Below are 21,021 nucleotides of genomic sequence, written 5' to 3' on the forward strand. Positions count from 1 at the left end.
ATAGACTGATCATTTCTTTGTCAGTGGGCAAACGTACAAAATCAGCAGGGGATCAAATACTTTTTTCCCTCACTGTATACTGTATAATCAAATATTTACAAAAATGTGAATGTATGTGTGCGTGTGTGTGTATATATATATATATATATATATATATACACACACACACACACACACACACACACAGAGTATCTCACAAAAGTGAGTACACCCCTCACATTTTTGTAAATATTTGATGATAACTTTTCATGTGACAACACTAAAGAAATGACACTTTGCTACAATGTAATGTAGTGAGTGTACAGCTTGTGTAAGAGTGTAAATTTGCTGTCTCCTCAAGATAACTCAACACACAGGCATTAATGTCTAAACCGCTGGCAACAAAAGTGAGTACACCCCTAAGTGAAAATGTCCAAATTGGGCCCAATTAGCCATCCCAATTAGCCATCTCACTTTTGTGAGATACTGTGTGTATATATATATATATATATATATATATATATATATATATATATATATATATATATCGTCTTCCTCTTCAGCCGTTCTCGGCCCACTGCAGGGCGTAGGCCTCTGTTGAATGCCGCCACCAACTATGATCCTGTGCCCTTTGTTGCCAATTGATTCCAGAGAACTTTCTGATGTCATCAGCCCACCTGGCCTTAGGTCGTCTTCTTGGGCGTTTGGTTTCCAGTGGAGTCCAATTTAGGACTGCAGATGTCCATTTTTGGTCTTTCATTCTTGCTACGTGTCCTGCCCACTTCCACTTTAATGTTTTCACCCTTCTGATTATGTCCATTAGTTTGGTTTGACTTCGCACCCACACATTAGTCTTGTGGTCTAATAACGATATGTTAAGCATGCGGCGTTCCATGCTTCGTTGAGTGACCCTTAGTTTTTGAATTATTTTAGCATTTGAGGTCCAGGTTTCACATGCATATGTAAGAGCAGGGAGAACACAATGATCAAACACTTTTCTTTTGAGACATAGAGGAAAGTTGTGTTTGAAGATGAAATTGAGGTGGCCAAAAGTTTGCCATCCTGATCTTGACCTCCTGTTGACTTCGTCAAGGCCATTCAGTTCCACTGATATGTTTTGTCCTAGATATATGTAACTGTTTACTTGATCCAATAGTTTTCCCTGTATTTTAATTGGTATTGGTTGAACCCTATTGTTGAACATAACTTGGGTTTTTTGTAGGCTAATTTTTTAGCCCTGATGATTTGCTTGCTTCATTTAAGTTTAGTAGTAGCTGTTGTAGTTTTTCTGGGGTTTCTGAGAATAGAATCATGTCATCGGCAAAACGTACGTTGGAGAGGTGGGAGCCATTTATCTTGATTCCTTTGTCCTCCCAGTCGAGTTTTTTGAAGATTTCTTCTAGGCAGGCTGAAAAAAGTTTGGGCGATATGGTATCTCCTTGGCAGACGCCTTTTTGTATTTTGATTTCCACTTTATCATCATTTAACTGAATTGTAGTTTTTGCATGTTTATAGATTTCGAACAGGATTTTTATATAAACCGGATTGATCCCTTGGTTTTGTAGGGCCTGAAGTATTAAGCAAGTTTTGACAGTGTCAAAAGCTTTTTCATAGTCGACAAAAGCTAGACAAAGTGGTAGATTTAACTCACTGTGGTGCTCAATGACCTGTTGAAGGGCTTGTATGTGATCTAATGTACTAAAATTTTTCCTAAACCCAGCTTGTTCCTGTGGTTGTGCAAAATCTAATGATGATTCAAGTCTTTTGTTGATGATTTTTGTGAAAATTTTGTAAATTATAGATAGAAGGCTTATTGGACGGTAATTTTTCAGGTCTTTAGCATCTCCTTTTTTGTTCAGTAGTATGACATCGGCGTTTTTCCATTGGTCAGGTATTGTATATTTGTTGAGACAGGTAGTAAAAAGTTTAGCAAGTATTTTAACTATGGGTTCTCCACCTGCTTTCAACATTTCAATTGAGATTTGATCAGGTCCTGCTGCTGTTCCATTCTTAGTTTTTTTAATAGCCCAATCAACTTCTTCTGCTAGTATGTCAGGGACCATTTCAAATGGATTGGGTAGGTCGGGTAATGGGGAATCATCATTATACAGATCTGAATAGAATGATTTTATTCTATCCATCAACTGTTGTTTAGTTGTTGTGTGGGAGCCATCTTCCAGTTTCAGTGATGGTATGAGTTTTTTGGCAAATATGAGTCGTCATTTCAGTTTTTTCAGGCTGAGATTTTCTTCAAGGGTTTTGGTGATTAATTGAGTATTAAACCTTCGAATGTCTGATTTGATGCATTTCCTGACTGCACAGTTCCACATATTCGATTTTGTCAGTTATTCTGGATTGTTTCATTTCTCTTCGCTTGTTCATCATTTGTTTGGTTTTCGGCGAAATCCTTGGAGTTTTATTGCATTTTGTAGGTGGAGCCGTCTCATGTGCAGCGTCTAACAGGTTTTGAGTGATGGCCTCATTCTGAGATGAAATGTCCATATCATTTAATTTTTGTAAAATTTCAAATCTATTGGATAGTTTTAGTTGAAAGTCTTTTTGTTTTATGAATAATTGTTCTGCACTGACTTTTGTTGATACTTGTTGAATTAATTTTGTTCGTTCTTTGTGGTAGTTTATTCCTAGCTTAGCACGTACTAGACGATGGTCACTCCCTACATTGAATCGGTTGATAGGGCAGCAATCTTTAAAGATATCCTTTTTGTTTTATAAGATATAGACGATTTCACTTTTTCCTCCATTTGGGTTTTTCCAAGTCCATTTCATTATCGGTTTCTTTTTGAAGAATGAATTCATAATGTAGAGCTGCTCAGAAGCACAAAATTCGACTAGTCTGGTTCCTCGTTCATGTCTTGTTCCAAAACCATGTTGACCAGTAATTTTCATCTCTTGATGATCACCAATTCTCGCATTGAAATCTCCCATTATTATTTTGAAATGGTTTGTGGTATTATTGTGGTGCATACAAATATTTTCATAGAATCTTTCGACTGTTTCATCATCATGACTAATAGGTGGTGCATACACCTGAAGGATTTGCATTGTATATCTTTTGGTTAGCTGAACCGTGAGTTTTGATATTCGATCTGATATTCCTTCAAATGACACCACATTGTTATTTAGTCTTTTGTTTACTAGGAATCCTACTCCATTTGTTCTACCTGATGTGTTGCCTTTGTAGTAAAGGATATGACCACTTTTCAGCTTCAAAATTTCTTCATCCTTGCGCCGAATTTCACCCAAGCCTATTATATCCCAATTGATGTTTTCAAGTTCAAGCATTAGTTCTTCGAGTTGGTCATTCGTTCTCATAGTTCTAATATTTAGCGTTCCTAGGTTCAGAGTCCGTAAGCAGCCTAAATGTACCCGGCAATTTTTAGCACCCTCTGTCATTGAGCTTTTCTTCCCGCTGCCGTAGGTAGGTGCTCGCTGGACTCCGGGGAATAAGGGCCATGATTTCATTTGTGTCAGCATACAACAGGAAGGGACGTCAATTCGCCGTGCTTGTCCAATGCGTATTGGCGAATGTATCAGATTTAGTCTGGTGCTTCAGCTTTGACCTATCTTCCTTGGGTGGCCCTTCTGGGAGTATATATACTCCTGACAGCATAGCTCTCAGTGTCGTTAGCACATGCAAACGCTTCCGCCATCGATAAGGCACTGATCCGTTGGAAGAGTACACACATATATATATATATATATTGGAGACAAATCCAAATCATGAAACAAAAGCGTGGTCAAAACAGGCAATCAGAAAACAGGATAAACTAGACTAAGACACTACTCAAATAACGATGACAAGAACCAGATCAAAACCATGAAACATAAAGCTATGAATAAAGGCTGGTACATGACAGAGACTATGGCAACTGAGTGTAATACTTCGCAAAGACTAAGTGTTTGAACAGTCTCTTATATGTGTCGTGTAGCATGCAGGAGTACTTAAGGTGTGTTCTGGGAATTGCAGTCCATGGTGGCCATGTTTGTAGGCTGCAGTGCAGGATGGGAAAAGTAGTCACTGGTTTGATTTGATATGACGTTATCGGTACCGGCTGAGAAATTTAGTATCGGTGCATCTCTAATAATAAATAAAATAAAACAAATCAGTATTTGGTATGAGTAGCTTTGTCTGCATCAGTTCTTTAGGCACACATAAATAATGTACATAATGCATATACACGTTCATAATAAATAGCTGCATTACAGTTTATAGAGAAGTAAGGATTTACCTGTCTAAAGACACAGGTGAGATTCCTGCTTGCTGTTAGCTCTTCCTGTAATGATATGCTGCATTACTGTGATTTTGAAAAACTTGAGGCAGATTTCTGTGAAGTCACATGACACAGTTAAGGGTGTGTGCCTCAATGCCCTGTCACATAGCTAACGGATACCTGTTAACTTACTGTTTCTAATTTTTTTTTCTCCACTTTTAACTTGAGCAGCTCATAATAACTTAAATAAAAAAGAGAAACAATACTGAAATACAGAAAAATACTGAAAAGAACAGTGAAAGCTGAAATTGCTGATCCTCTTCATGCACCAACATGTAGTACAACCCCAATTCCAAAATAGTTGGGACACTGTGTAAAATGTGAATAAAAACAAAATGCAATTATTTGCAAATCTCATAAACCCATATTTTATTCACAATAGAACATAGAAAACATAAAATGTTTAAACTGAGGAAATGTACCATTTTAAGTAAATAAAAAGGTAATGTTTAATTTTATGGCCGCAACAAGTCTCAAAAAAGTTGGGCCGGCAACAAAAGGCTAGAAAAGTAATTGTTTAATTGTAAAAATATTATATTGGTGATATTGAGGGTATATCTGTAGGTCCACCAAATGGTGTTGTTAGTGATTAGAATTGGAATTTGGGCCAGTTGGCATTTGGGATTGCTTTGATATCTGTGGAAGGATGTACCTTATTTACATACAGGAGGTAATTAGTGTGAGAGACCTGGGGAGGGTATGCCTTTAACGACATGCAATATTTTTCTCTAGATCTTGAGAGTGATTTAACCTGTTGCTGAGGTAATGAGAGCATATTTTCCAGACGAATTGAGACTTTCTAAATGATAGCAAACATGTATGGTCAACATGTTATTTACATTTAACATGTTATATAATACATATAGACCTTTGGTGTTTAAGGTGATCTCGACAGAGAGAGAGAGAAGGGTGTGAGGAGAGAGGAAGAAGGAAACAATGTAAGGGGTGAGCTTCTCGTCTCCACTCAGTGTGATGTGTTATCTTGGGTGAAGGTATTAATTCTGTGGGAGAGAGTTTGAGTTTTAAATCGTGTGAGAGTTCGAGTTTTCTTTAGAGAGAAGTTCTCTTCAGGTTCAGATATCTTGGTACCAGCCTTACACTTCAGGATGGGAGTTCAATTCAATTCAATTCAGTTCAGTGTTATTTGTACAGCATGTTTAACAGTGGACGTCGTCCCAGAGCAGCGTTACAAAAATATATAAATTCAGGATATAGATGTTACATGTATGAATTCATCTCTAATGAGCAACCAGAGGCAACGGTGGGGAGGAAAAACTCCCTGGGACAATATGAGGAAGAAACCTTGAGAGGAATCAGGCTCAGAAGGAACCCGTCCTCATCTGGGTGACACCGGATAGTGCGATTATAAATAAATACACCTCTTCTATAAATGTGTTAATACTACATGTTCAAATAATGCAGTTGTGTAAGCAGGAAATTCATTACAGTTTCTAGATGAAGTCTGTTTTGTAGGACTTCTCCACTGTTCACTGATGGAGACTTGAGTGTAAAACTGTTTGTGGTGATTTCAATCCAAAAGCCATCATAGCATAGCTCTTAGTATGAACTGAGGTCCAAAGCCATCTTTAAGGTTTTTAAGTGGAACCATCCTCAGTAATCTCAATGATCTTTAGACTGCACCATGTGGGACATCCTCAGAAGCAGCATGTGACTTCCAACTGATGAGAACTCCAACCAGAAGTAGAGCATCAGGCAGGTCTGAATAATCCTTGCTCTCTTGAATGAAGGGACAGAACTCAGTATCCTTTATTTAATCTGTTTGCAATTACTCTCAAGCTCTCACCCTCTGTGATGACTCAGGGAAGTACCAGGGAGAAATAAAAAACCCAGCAGGACCAGAAATAAAGGAATGAATTCTGAGTATACACACCCAACCTGGTTAGGCTGGTTACATTGTAACAAATTACTGTACTGTAATGTAGGTTCATTGTATCTTGGTAATTTGTGTTCAATTAACTATTTAACATGCTAAGTGCTAGTTAGCTACAACAGCTAAAGGCCTTTCACACTGAGCACGATTAAGCAAAATGAATGTTTGACGCTATGACGCTCTTGAATCAAAACAATAGATTCCTGTGGAGCTGTTCACACTGGGTGCTGTTGTATATAAAACAGACATGAAATAAAAATGAGCGAGACCAAGTATGAGTAGTATGTAATTTTATTGAGAATTCACTGGGCTGGTTAGATGGTAATTCGAGGGTGAGGTAGAGCAAAAGGGGGAAAACGGGGTTGAGAGGTCAGAACCAGGGCCAGAGAAGGCCGTATCATCATCAGTCTGATAGTTGAAGGAAGGGACAGGTAGATGGTCTGTCTGTGTAGAGGCATCCACACACACATTTGCTGAGCAGATTCTATATCTGAGAGGTGGGGCTAACCCTGCATTCCCAGAGGGGGTACAAAGAACTTCGATCAGCATTGTGATGTCGGCAGTGAGATGCACAAGCTGACAGCGAGTGTTCAGATCAAAATCCAGCCCCTCCAGTAAAGGAGATAAGAAAGACTGACGCTCACCTGAGACACATTGGAAAGAATGAACTGTATAAGGGATGTGTCACTGACGATTTAGAATTAACATTTAGATTTATTTACACTGAAACCTAGAACTGCTATTTGATGTAATGGAGAAAAAGGGGGGAGTACCGGCAAAGAAACACACAGAGGCCTGTTGTGTATGCAGAAAACAGAGATAAACTATTATAGGGTAATGTACATGCAAGCATTATAAAACAGAAAATGCAGAACAAACATAAAAACTTACTCATAATGTGTGTGAAGGTGTGGAGAATTGTTTTTCATGAAAACCCAGTCAGGAGTTTGTGAAGGTGTGGAGAAATCCTTTCTCACGATAAACCAGTCAGAAGTGACACTGATGAAGGTCACGTTATTCTTTTAAGAGTAAAACAAGACGGGCTGAAGATAAGGGTATTGGGGCTGGATTGCACCTGTGAGATAAGGGTCTCTGGGAACAGCGACCTCCGTGAGATAAAGGCTCTGGGAACGGCTTGTCTCACAGGTGTAATGGCATTTTGGGGACAGCTAACTCTAAACATATTGGTGTCTGGGTCATCCTGACCCTAAGAAAACCGTATAAATAGGAGAGCTTCAGCTCTGGTTTTTTAGATCACTTTTTGGGATGTCTCAAACTGTATGGATCTCGTGTGGTGGAACAATAAACTTGGACCTTTGCTTTTCCTCACTCTCTGGTTCCATGTGGTACTTTACGCTTCATCCGGGCAATTGGTTGTAAGTACACTTAATTCTGTAACAAATTATAATTGTAACTGTGTAGTGGACAGAATATTTATCCATAGTACGATCATTAACGGCGTGACAAAGTGACACTTTTTTGTCCAGTGTGCTCATTTTTCATTTGTCACTCTGTGATAAAATTAGCCGTCCAATTAGATTTGCTAAGTTCGGATCATTTTACTGACTAGGATCTTTGAATCTCGTTCACCAAAATGAACTAATCTTTTTCAGAGTCATTTCGTTCATTTAGTTCATCTTATCAGAAAATGATTAAAATGTTACATGTTAAATTCCCCAACACATCTAGTATTTGATCACAACGTTGATCACATGTGGAATAAAAAAACAAAACTATAGGCTAATACAGCCAAGGCCAAATTATGAGAAACAGAACTGATTAATTAATAGTTTAGCTGGGTCTTTAGGCTATGCAGTCTGTTAGTTCACCTCACCTCCCGATCTGAGTCGTTCTTTCTTTTGTCACGTCACATTTGACACGTCTGTTCCCTGGAAACAGAAATGATTAGTTCACCTCTCGAGTCTTCGGGTTCAAGTCGTTCATCTCTTAACCATAGGTTGAATGCAGTGGGGCTGTGATGTGATGAACGAATGACTCGAACCCAAAGACTCGAGACGTGAACTAATCACTTATGTTTCTGGTACAGAACGTATGGGGATGTTGCAGCACATGAGTGGTCAAAAATTAACTAATCACTCTCTGAGACAACTCATTGTTGTTGAGTCATATTAAAAATTCATTCAAAATTAATGAATCGTTCATGAACAACACATCACTAGTGTAAACACTGAAGAAGAATATTCCGGAGTTGAGAGTTTTCTACAGATGGCCTCAGATAATTGCACAGGATACAGGATGCTTTTATAGAATCAGCAACTGTGACTGCTGAAATGACGGCTGAGGATGCCGAAGCAGTTTCTGAGTTTTCCTATTTAAAAAAACAAACAAACAAAAAAAAACTGTCTGCCTCGCTTTCTGGCTAGAATCTACAAAAAATAAGAAAAGTTAGTGTAACAAATATCAGAACAGGCAAAGAGGAGGCAGGAACCAGCTGAACATAAACAAAGTTTAATAATCAACATAAAAAAGCTGCACATGGCAAAACAACCCAATAACAACCATAAAAACAAATAAAATAACTATAATATTCAGCAATTTTCCCTGTTCCCATATCCACACTTATAACCACAATGACTGCGCAACATCTAGAAAGGTGAGCAAATCAACAGCTTATATCTGTCAAATAGCAAAATTTTAAAAATCATTGACCATTCATTATGTAATTGATATTTAAATTTACAGTAAAATAACAAATCATGTATAAAAAATGACTGATTTTAACTCTTTCATACACCGAAATGTAGAATAACTTTCTGTGCCCCTCTATCTACATTTACATTTATTCATTTAGCAAATGTTTTCATCCAAAGCGACTTACAAATGAGGAAATACAAGCAAAGTGATATATCAAGCTGAGAACAATACAAGTAAACTGGACAAACAGTGAAACTGCAAGTAAAGTTTTGAAGTCAGATTTATAATCAGTTATAAATGTGTTAGTACTTTGTTGCCTGTTAGATAACGTATGTCTGTTAAAATAAACATAGATAAAATTTCATAAGATGTAGCTGCTGGAACAATACAGTTACAGATACAGTTAATATAAAAGTGTTGGTTTCTATATAAATGTAAAGGTTAAAAATGATCTGATGTGATTTGATTTACATTGGTTTCACTTTTTACATCATTGAGGTGGGTAAACTTTTTATATCCACTTTACACAGTAATAGTTATGAGAATCATTAAAAATCAATAAACCTCAGTTTCCTATATGCAGTAAATTAAAGTCACTGAAAACTGCTGTCTTGTTAAATGAATTAGCAGGGACTGTGATGCTAGTACATATAGCTAGAATTTGATCTTGAAGCTGAAGAACATGAATGTGTTGCAGAGTGCAGTATTTTCATATGTGGATGTGGCTTAAGCTTTCTCATCAGGGTAAGCTGGACTGTGGCTGCTCTTCCATCAGGTACAGATGTTTTATACCATGGGTTGTCAGAAAGCACAAAAAGTGCCAGAATGGATGTATCACCATATTTCTAAACTTTCAACAGCATCTGACTGGCTATAAGTTTTCCACTTAGTAGGAATCTCCCCTTTACCACAAAACTCTTTGTTATGGTGCTTTTCAAGATTTTCCTGAAATTCACAAACAAACCATTTCCAGTAAGCCAGCTCAGACAAATCAGTGGAGATGTTCCAGGCACCATACTTTTCACCTGCTTTCCTGTACTTTTTAAAACGAAAACTAGCTCTAGACTCACTTGATGGGTAAAAGCACTTGTCACTTGCCACAGCTGTTGTGCAAAAGTCGATGAAGAATTCTGTTGTGCTCTTATAATACATTCCATTCATTCCAGATGTGCGATGGAAATCAGCATGGTGATTTCCAGGATGGTCATTTTGGCTGTTGGTACAGACGGCTCCACAGAAAGGACACTGCTCCCAGCAGCACCCACAGAAGTGTTTGATTAGAGTATCATCAGGTCTTTCTCTGAACTTCTCCATGGAGAAGTCTGAAATTTTACCGAGGCTTTTCTTTAACTCTTCAACAGCAGCTGAGAGTTCTTTCTCTATAGCTTTCACAAGAACATCATAGTCAACACAATCCTTACACTCTTCATCACACAAGTGAACTCTGGTATCTCCTAACTCATCGGCAAGTCTGTTGGAAAAAAACTCCAGCCACTGATTTGCGTCCCCATGAACTTCTTTCACTTTATCTGTTGCCATTTTTGCTGCACTTATGACTCTTCTCTGTTTGTGGTCAATATGTTTTTTAATGGCAGAAACTGCTTGAGAGTTTTCAGCTGCCATGAACTCTTTAACCTTGGCCTTGATGAAATCTTCAAAGTGAGCCCTAGGTTGGTTCATGTATGTTAAGTATTTATTAAACTTCTGATCCTTATTGCCTTTCTGCTCTGCCAAAGACTTCAGAATGTGTTTTTCCAGATCAGCTCTGTTCCCATTAAATGGTGGCTTCCCTCTCATCTGTCCACACACAAATGTAGAGATCATGTTGTAGACACTCTGCAGAATCGCTTCCTTCAGTTTACTGCAAACCTGGTCTCCAAGTATAGCTGCTGATGTTGCTCCCTCCCAGTATTTCTGAAAGATGTTAAAGTACTCAGCCCTTTTCTTTTCAAAATAAATAAGTGGATCATTTGCTTCTTTGAATCTTCTGTGAAGCTCTGAGATGCGTTTTTCTGACTGGTGACACACATAAAGTGAGAGATCTACATAGAAATCTTGGTTAAAGACAGAGTCATCTTCAGATAAGTTTATATCTTTCTTTAACTGTGCTTCAAATTCATGCAGCTGGGTTTTGACATCATGTGCAATGTATTGAATGTAATGTGAATTGTAACCCTGTGCTGAGAATGGAAATGACTCCACCTTTTTTTTGGTTTGTTCATTGACCTTAATAATTAGATCACGTATTGATTTGTTCATCTCTGGTGTAAGAGAACTTGCAGACCAAAATTGAAATAAATACTTTTTCAACATGCTCTTGTTAGTTGAAACATATCTACTATAATCATTGACTTCTCCAATACATTTATACTCTAAAGAACGCTTTCGATTTGGAACCAAGTCATGTTTGTAGACCTCTCCCAGGACTTCACTGGTGTCCTTTGAGATGTTAAGATCTTTGATTTTTGGCGCTTGTTCAGATAATTCAGAGACCCATGTTCCCCACATTGAATCAAATTCCTCACTTGCATGTGTTTTGTTGTTAACATTTCCTTTAAGTTTTAAAGCAAGTTCTTTACTCTTTTCAAAGAGTATCTTCTCGTAGTTCACACGTTGCTTATCAAGGTTTTGTGTAATGCTTTTCTGCTGAATGCTGTCATCCACTTTTCTCTTTGCTTCCTCTATTAGATCATCATGGAGGTGCTGGATTTGTGTCTCAAATTTACATTTCCACTGAATCAGTGTTTCCTTTTCATTGTGTTCTTCAAAATAATAGTTAAATTCCTTTTGGACATTATTTAGGGTTCCTGCCATTTCTTCTTTGAGATCTTCCTTCTGAACTGTTTGTATGATTCCACTGGCTGCTCTGTTAAGCATTTTATCTTCTACAGTCATCATTTCACTCCTCAGACTCCAGGTCCATTTCCCATACTCCTGCTCCAGTTTCCTGTAGACTGATATCTCTTGTGCATTCTTAAAACTAAACACAAAATTTTCATCCAGTAGAGCATTCCACAGGTTTCTCACACGCATTTGAAACTGTGATAATTTCAGGTTATTTGTAGTTGCTGCATGAGAGAGGATATCTCCCTTTAGTTCCTGAATGTTTTCGCTGTAGCATGGGTTTGTTGGTGCCATTGGTGGAGAACCCTCCCAGAGCTGTGCAAAATACTTCACATCACTCTCTACATCAAATGCAATGACATCAGTGAAATTTTCTGCACAGTAGTCTTCATCTTTAGCTGCTAGTTTAGTCATTTTATCCAGTGTTTCCTGCAAGTGTCTCCTTCCATCCATGATTTTTTCTTTAGCTGCAATATCAGAAACATTCTGGTGCACAAACATGCAGCTGGGGTTAAGTCTGACTTTCTTCATCCTCAGGAATGCATGAACAACTATCTGAAGTATTTCCTGCATCTCAGTAGGGTTCTCTCCATAGATGTTAATTAAAGTCATATTTCCTAATCCTACCACAAATGTGGAAAGTTCATTATCATGATGAATTTTGTTTCCAGACAGCTCTGAAGATCTGAGACCTTCAGTATCAACAACCAAAATGTAGTCAAACTTCAGGTCTTCCTTCATGTCCTCAGAAACTCTAACCAGCTGCATAAAGGCTCCTTTGCTACATCTGCCTGCACTGACTGCAAACTGGAGCCCAAACATGGTATTCAGCATGGTGGATTTCCCAGAGCTCTGAATTCCCAAAACTGACAGCACAAAAACTCTCTGGTCTCCCAGTTTCATGATGACTTCATCCAAAACAGCTGAAACCCAGGTTAGAGGAACATAAGCTGTATCACCATCCATCAGCTCCATCGGGTGCCCAGATATCATGAGTTCAGCTACAAGTTTAGGCAGGTAAGACAAGTTTCCATCCTCTTTCCCTGTATTGCTCTTCTCCTCAGAGACTGAGGCTTCATAAATCTGGCCCATCTCTCTCATCATGTGCTCCAAGCCAAAGCTGACAGCATTCAGTTCTTGTGATAATTTTTCTAAGTTTGATTGCTCAGTCTTCAATTTGTCCAGATTTGTTTGTCCTTCAGTTCCGTCATGTTTTTTTTTCAAGGCCAACACATTTGTCCATTTTTGGTGATATTCTTTCTGGATACCAGAGAGTTTCTTTGAAGTGAACTCATCCAGGTAAATTCCAGTCCATCTGAGAAAATACTTTCTCGCACTGTCTGATAGAGAGTTTAAACATACAACAAATAACCCCATGAGTTCACTGAAGCCATGTTCCTGCTGTTTCAATCTTATTTCCTTCATTTCAGTTTGCTTTTTGCTGAGCTCCATTTCTATGTTTTTACTTTGAAGTCGCCGTAAGTGTTTGCTCTTTTGGCACCAGTCATGCCACAGTTTTCCCTGGCAGGGCAGGTATTCCTCTTTTACTGTCAGTGGATCTTTTCCATCTAGAAAACCCATTATATTTTGAGCAGCTTCCTTTCCTCTCTGACAGGCCTCATTGTGCTCATCCACACAGACCTTTGTGTTTTCTGTCATTTTCTCAAGGCTGAATGTCATGGCTCTTTCTGAGAGACACTTCTTTATCAAATCTCTGAGGACAGCAGACACTTTAGGCAGACTTCTACCCTTCAGTCCCACTTTGTATTTTCTTTTTCCAATCTCACACACAACATCTTCATTATCATCCTCTTCATCATTAAGAACAACAATAAGAGGAGTTAGGGAGTTGCAAAGCTCCTCTACAATTCTCATATTATTATCATTCTCATCAAGCTTAGGCAGAAGTAAAACATTTACAGAGGTCATGGTAGTAAGTATCTCTCTCTGAGTTCCAGCTGTGCTGGAATCACCATGAAGATTACAGAACGCAACACATTCAGTGAAATAATCAGAGCTTTTCCCAGATGGACAGTACCAAGCGATCTCCACCACTCCATCCATCAGTAGACGGTTTCTGCTGCTGCCTGGACAGTTTCTGTGGAAAAATGTGTTGTGCTTCTCATTAATCAGGTTGTTGATCAGCTGAGACTTGGATGAGGAAGCAGACCCAAGCCTGAAGAATGCCACCATTGGAGTTTCTGCTTTGTAAACAGGCAGGGTTTTGCTGATGATTGTTCCTGAATCATCAGTCAAGTTCCAGCTCTTGTTGATTTGACGCATTGTCCAGAGAGGAAATTCAATTTTCCTGCTAAAGGGATTGGGTACCAGCAGAGGGATCGCATACTGACACTGTGCCAGTTTAGTCACCATGATTTGTCGAAGAAAATCATCTGCACAAAGGAACACCGCCATCTGAACATCCATTGGGTGAATCCGGTCCTGTTTTCTTTCACTGTTTACATTACATTTTTTAAAAAGAGCAGCAAAGGCACCTTCTTTAGCTCTAGTCTGAGAGTTTTGTATGTTTGTTTCATTTTTGATAGAGATGTGTCTTGCTCTGTAATCTCCAGTCAAAATCTGTTGCATGAAAGCATTTACCAGTTCATTCTCTGTTCTGGGCTCCTTGTACAGTAAAGTGGATTTGGATATTTCAAGAAAGTGTGTGCTGGTAAATTTGTCATCATATTTGTTCTCAAGGCCAAGTCTACACAACAGCTTTTCTACTGAGTTTAATTCTCCCTCCTGAAAAAACATCATATAAAATAATGCAAAATATAATTTAAAACAATGAACTGAATAACATTTTCTTCCAACTGCTAAGTATTCTTACAGTGACATATTTTTAAAGAAAATATATGAAATTGTACACAACCTGAGTATGAACACCTCTGTGTTTCAATGTTACTTACCATCTGGTGCTCTTTGGTTTGGTTCAGTGAATGTCTGGGTCTTAGCTTACAGATTGCTTTCCAGCATGCTTAGTGTAATAATAATCTGTCACCACTAGTCAGCGCTCAGCTTGCAATCCCAACTGTCAGAGTTAAAAAGAATGAAGAGAGTCACTTGTAATGTTTGAGGTTTTCTGTGTAACCAAATGAATGAATACATTATCCAGATTGAAAAGATAATGCAGATATGAATATGATGTGGACTATTTTTTTTTTAAAATAAAGCTTGCCAGAAAGGTTTACAGGAAATCTGGATAAGACTAGAGTTGAGCATCAAGACTAGGATCCCAAAGGATGCAACAAGTAGGATGTGTGAGAGAGATTTTTAGTTATTTCATACTTGCTAAGGGTGCAACTAATTAATGATAACATTGTTGAGTATGATACAAAACAGGAGGCACATACTTTTTCTGTCCTGGACATGAGGTTAAACTGCATCCAATGATGATTGTGATGCAGTGGAATTATGATGGTGGTTTTGTAGCATATGAATAATTTTTTCTGATACAGAAAAGGTCAATGATACAGCTACCTTGGTGGCATGTGGAGGAACCAGAGTGCTGGTCAATGAATGGCACCCCCAGACTAGTTAGTTTGTCCCTGCGGGGCAACTTCCCTATCCATCAAGGCTGGTACAACCCTTGTGTATCACTTGAGTCTGGATCTGGAAGTCCAGAGAGACTGTCGGTGGGGGCACTATCTCATCTGTCTTATTTCTGTGCAAGGCATGCTGAGAGGAGAGTTTTTGGTGTGGAATGTCATGTGGCGATGGAGTACATGTGACGGCAGCAGGCTCGAGGAGCTGGTAGCTGCCAGCATGAGCTCTGAAATCAGGAGGCTCACACTAGATGGTTGTTACCTTGTTGAATTTTGGGCAACAGCAGGGATGAGGTAGCTGTGCGAGTGTCGGGGCAGCCAATTTTAGGGACAGCACTGCCCGCCCCGCACAGGGAAGCACCTATAAAAGGTAGAGTAAAGAACACTTGCTCAAACTCTAGCTGTCTGGCTCACCATGGCCAATGGGTCTTCACTACTGCTGTAATAAGAGCAAGAAGATAAAACTGTCGCTACATGTAATGTTACGTACAATGCTGGTCAGTGACTCGAGAACAGAAATAAGAACAGCTCTGATAGCCAAGGAGTTGGCAAGATACAGCATTGATATTGCTGCCTTGCTGGAGACAAGGATTGAAGGAAAATGCCAGGTTCAAAAACTCCTTCTATCAGGAGCTGGCCGAAGTGGCTGATAATATCCTGAAGGCAGACAAGTGTATCATCCTGGGAGACTTCAATGCCAAGGTTAGTCCCATACCATTTATGAAGGTGTCATAGGCAAATTTGGGAAAGGCAAGAACAGCACCAGTGGTGAGCTTCTGTTGAACTTTTGTGCTCAGAGGGATCTATGAATTACAAACACTTTCTTATATCAACCTGAGATCTATTGATAAGAATTATTTCACCTGGATGCATCCAAGATCAAAGCATTTTCATTTGCTTGACTATGTTGTGACTCGGAGGACAGACATGTCAGAGTGTTGGTCAGCTAAAGTAATGCGTGGGGCAGAGTGCTCGAATGATCACTACATGGTTTGATCTTAAATCAGGTTGAAACTGATACTGACAAGGCGAAAGACTCCTAGCGTGGCACCCAAGAAATTGGATGTCGCCAAGTTAGGCAGTGTGGAGCATTGAAGAAGACTGGTCACAGCATTAACATCAGCTCTTCAGGATGACAAAGATCCACTCATTGATTTAACTAACACTGAAGAGTACTCGAAGCAGATCAAGGATACCATTTATTTCCCTGCTAGTGAGGTACTTGGCCAACCTAAGAGAAAAACTCCTGACTTATTTCAAGAGCAGACTGAGCCAATCCAACAACAGCTTGAAGAAAAGCAAAAGCTGTACATATGTCACCTGAAAGAGAACACTGAAAGAAGTGAAGCAAAATTTAAGGCTGTAAATGCTAAAGTTCAAATGCTAACAACATTCAAGAAATTGTTTCTTAGCTGCTGCAACTCTGTTTGGTTTAGGGTAAGGAGTCTTTATTGGTCACATATACATTATAGCACCATGAAATCATGTTCTTCACATATCCCCATATGTCAGGGGGCGCCATGATACAGTGCCCCTTGCTCAAGGTGGCAACAGTGGTAGCTTGGCAGTGCTGGGGCTTGAACCCCTTCTTCTGGAACTCAATTAATGGCTCTTGTAAAGTAGCACTACTTCTATTGTTCTCTGCTTGATATATCGCTTTGCTTGTATTTTCTCATTTGTAAGTCACTTTGGATAAAAGCGTCTGCTGAATGAATAAATGTAAATGTAAATGTAAAGTGTCATATGAAGAACACAGCCATGGCGGTCAATATCTGGGAGAAAGATGCTCTGGACCGAAATAAATGGCACAGCATTGTGGAAAAGTCAATCCCAATGAGTGAAGAAAAACATGGCAGATAGAGTATGTTAAAGCCCACAAATGTAGACATTCCATTCCAGACCAGTCAATTCACAAATTTAACCATTGCAGGTGGTACTGTCGATCCAATACGAGCCTTGTGGCCCATAAATGAGCCTGACAAAAATGAACTCAAAAACACAGTCACATCGAAGAATAATGGACTGCCGAAGAAGAAGACGACATACTTTTTTCAGAGTAAGTCTATTTTCAGAAATTTAGTCCAGTAGCCCGATCTAAACATAATAAAACATGTATGCAACATATCTCTGTTGTAATCTCCAAAAAATTATTAATTTCTACAAAATTATGATGTATGTTCATTGCATGTGTGTGTTTTTTCATCACGTTAAAAAGATTGTTCTCCACTGACATTAAAAGCGAATCTTCCAAGAAAGTCATCCAAACATTATATGGAGGTGGGAGAATGGCTGTGTGCATTGTGAATGGAGGGTGGAGCCGGGAAGAGTGAGTGGTAAGGACCTACACCTGTGGGGATTTTGGAGGGTTGAGGAGTGTTCTCTATTTCATTGAGCAAGGGCAAGGATTAAAGGTGAAGAGACAAGAGCCAGGAGAGAGACAGGAGAGAGATCGATGGTGCACAGAGCAATGTGTGTGTATATATGTGCATATGTGCCTAGTGTGAGAAATTGCTGAATAGCAAAGGAAAAGAAAAAAAAGGAAAAATAAAAAGCCATTTTGAGATGTCCAATCCTGCCTCCCATCTCCTCATTTCATTTTCAAACCCAAAAAAGTGTCACATTATATTTAAATACAGCTTAAGGATCCCATTTTGCTGCATGACAGCTTTGTAGATTATGTATACCTTGCCAACTTTTCTGATCTTTCTGGAATGTAACAAACACTATAAAAACTGCTATCAATTTACAGTATCTATTTGAGAGCAAAATACTGTTATTATTTTATAGGATTGTACTGTAAGCTTTCAAGTAATTAGGACATTGCACTCGTTTACAGTGAAATACCAGAAAATGCAATGCATCCTCGTATAGTTAAAATTTTAGGCAGTAAGGAGAATGGTAATGATTCTCTTTGTGACGGCTGAAAATGAGTGGATTGTTTTGGTGCCCTTTATGATAAGTTTTTTAGGCAAACACAAACCCTCTTTGAGTTTATGTTTATAATGCTAGAAAAAACTTTCATTTAGTAAATTGCTGAAATTCATCTTTTAGATTTTAATTAATTCTCTGAGCATTATTATAAATATAAACAGTTATTTGGCTCTGGCCGCTGAGTTCTCTCTCTGCATTATTGTATTACCCTATTAGCAAAGAATTTTTAAATAGGAGTATAAACTAAGTCTGTCTTAGTAGAGTGCTATATTGTGTTCTTTATTTCTCTGTTCCTCTTGTTTGAACATACTTTACAGTCATGCTGCACCTTCCTGATGTCTTTGTTGTATGTTGTCCTTGTTGTATGTCATTTGTTTTGTATGTAAATCATTAGACATGGGTGGAAGTGGTCAGTCGGTGGTCAGTGGTCTGAGTAGCCGAGGTGGGGGCAGGGCTCTGCCCTGTACACGTTGGGATGTTTGTGTAAACAAGATCCAGTGCAAGCACTGACCTGAGATTCGCATGGTTGAAATCTCCGATGATAAACGGTCCATCAGGGTGTTTGTTCTGCAGTTTGCTAATAGCCCCATACAGTTCACAGAGCGCCTCCTTAACATTAGTGCTGGGGGGATTGTATACTCTGATTATAAGCACAGTGGTGAATTCCCATGGTAAATAAAATGGTCTGCATCTAACAGTCACAAACTCCACCAGCGATGAGCAGTAGCTAGAAACTAGCACAGAGTTCATGCACCATTCTGTGTTGATGTAAACACACAAGCCACCACCGCGAGCCTAAGCGCACAGAGCCGCATTTCTGTCAGCATGAAATGAGGCGAGGAACTCGATTGCTGAGCCACATCTCCATGAAAACAAAGATGCAGCATTGTATTTCTTACAAAGTGATTGGAAGCTACTGATTTATGTTCATTTTATTCTTGAGCTGTTAAATGTAATGTATTAATTATCAGAATGTGTTTATTCATTTATTTACTGTAAAACATTAAATAAACTCATTATTTAAAGGTGTTTTTAATAGTTGTTGTTTTTTTTTATACAACACTGCTGGGAGTTTGTTCGGACACCATTACACTGTGACACAGATGATATATCAAAGATATGATATTTAAAACACATCATATTATTCTGCATTATTCATTAAATAATGAATAAATTACACTGATTATTTAATTAAAATGTTTAATATTAAAGGAGCAGTACTGAGATCTCTCTCTCTCTCTCTCTCTCTCTCTCTCTCTCTCTCACACACACACACACACACACACACACACACACACACACACATACAAACACACACTAAATGATCCTGAATATAATAAATAAAATAAAACAAATCAGTATTTGGTATGAGTAGCTTTGTCTGCATCAGTTCTTTAGGCACACATAAATAATGTACATAATGCATATACACATTCATAATAAATAGCTGCGTTACAGTTTATAGAGAAGTAAGGATTTACCTGTCTAAAGACACAGGTGAGATTCCTGCTTGCTGTTAGCTCTTCCTGTAATGATATGCTGCATTACTGTGATTTTGAAAAACTTGAGGCAGATTTCTGTGAAGTCACATGACACAATTAAGGGTGTGTGCCTCAATGCCCTGTCACATAGCTAATGGATACCTGTGAACTTCCTGTTTTTCCAGTTTTTACTGGAGCAGCTCATAATAACTTACATAAAAAGGAGAAACAACACTGAAATACAGAAAAATATCGATAAAGAACAAAAGTGAAAGCTGAAATTGCTGATCCTCTTCATGCACCAACATGTAGTTATAACCCCAATTCCAAAATAGTTGGGACACTGTGTGAAATGTAAGTAAAAACAGAATGCAATTATTTGCAAATCTCATAAACCCATATTTTATTCACAATAGAACATAGAAAACAGAAAATGTTTAAACTGAGGAAATGTACCATTTTAAGTAAGTAATAAAGTAAGTTTGAATTTGATGAATGCAACACGTCTCAAAAAAGTTGGCATGGCAACAAAAGGCTAGAAAAGTAAGTGTTAGTAAAAAGAAACTGCTGGAGGAACATTTAGCAACTAATTAGGTTAATTGGCAACAGGGCAGTAATATGATGATATTGAGGTTGTTAGTGGTGTTGTTAGTGATTAGAATTGGAATTTGGGCCAGTTGGGTGAAAATGGGTGATAAAATGGGGTGCGACCAGGGGACGTGGGATAGCCAGCTGAGGTGAACAGGGGAGAATACTGAGGACTGGCAGGTGAGAAAGAGGGAGAGTAATCAGAGCCTGGGTCAGAGAAGGCCGTGTCACCATCAGTCTGATAGCTGGAGGAAGGGACAGGTAGAGGGTCTGTCTGTGTAAAGGCGTCCACACACACATTTGCTGGGCGGATTCTGTATCTGAGAGGTGGGGGGAACCCTGCATTCCCAGTGGGGGTGCAAAGAGAACTTCGAGCAGCATAGTGATGTCAGCACTGAGATACACAAGCTGATAGCGACTGTTCAGATCCAAACCCAGCCCCTCCAGTAAAAGGAGAGAAGAAAGAGTGACGGGCACCTAAGACATATAGAAGAGGGAGGCGACATTGATGAGTTGGATTCACACTTAACAATATGATTTATTTTATTATTTACAGTGAATCCTAGACACTGGGGAGTACAGGCAAAGAGCCTCACACACACAGAGGCCTATGAGCACATGTACATGGAAGTGTCACGTATTGTGACGGAGCGGAGATAGGACGGATGGAAGTGCAGTATGAACAGTTGTTTATTTTAAAAGAGAGACAGGCAGACAAATCCAAAACGTGATCCATAAACGTAATCCAGAACAGGCGAAGGTCAGGCGATCGGCAAACAGGCATACACAGGGTTAAACATGAATCAAGGTCT

General features: G+C 38.8%; 1 protein-coding gene across 1 annotated transcript; it reads right to left on the reverse strand.

Moving 5' to 3' along the window:
• Nucleotides 1-8,615: 8,615 nt before the first annotated feature.
• LOC108273839 (interferon-induced very large GTPase 1-like) lies at nt 8,616-19,690 on the reverse strand. Its single transcript, XM_017483450.3, has 3 exons — nt 19,622-19,690; nt 14,574-14,695; nt 8,616-14,406 (listed from the first exon to the last, which is right to left on the reverse strand). The coding sequence occupies exons 2-3, from the start codon at nt 14,574-14,576 to the stop codon at nt 9,652-9,654; spliced, it is 4,758 nt and encodes a 1,585-aa protein (XP_017338939.1). The 5' UTR covers nt 14,577-14,695; nt 19,622-19,690; the 3' UTR covers nt 8,616-9,651.
• Nucleotides 19,691-21,021: the final 1,331 nt, after the last annotated feature.

The sequence above is a fragment of the Ictalurus punctatus genome, chromosome 13, assembly GCF_001660625.3.
Source record: "Ictalurus punctatus breed USDA103 chromosome 13, Coco_2.0, whole genome shotgun sequence".
Taxonomy (NCBI): Eukaryota; Metazoa; Chordata; class Actinopteri; order Siluriformes; family Ictaluridae; genus Ictalurus; species Ictalurus punctatus.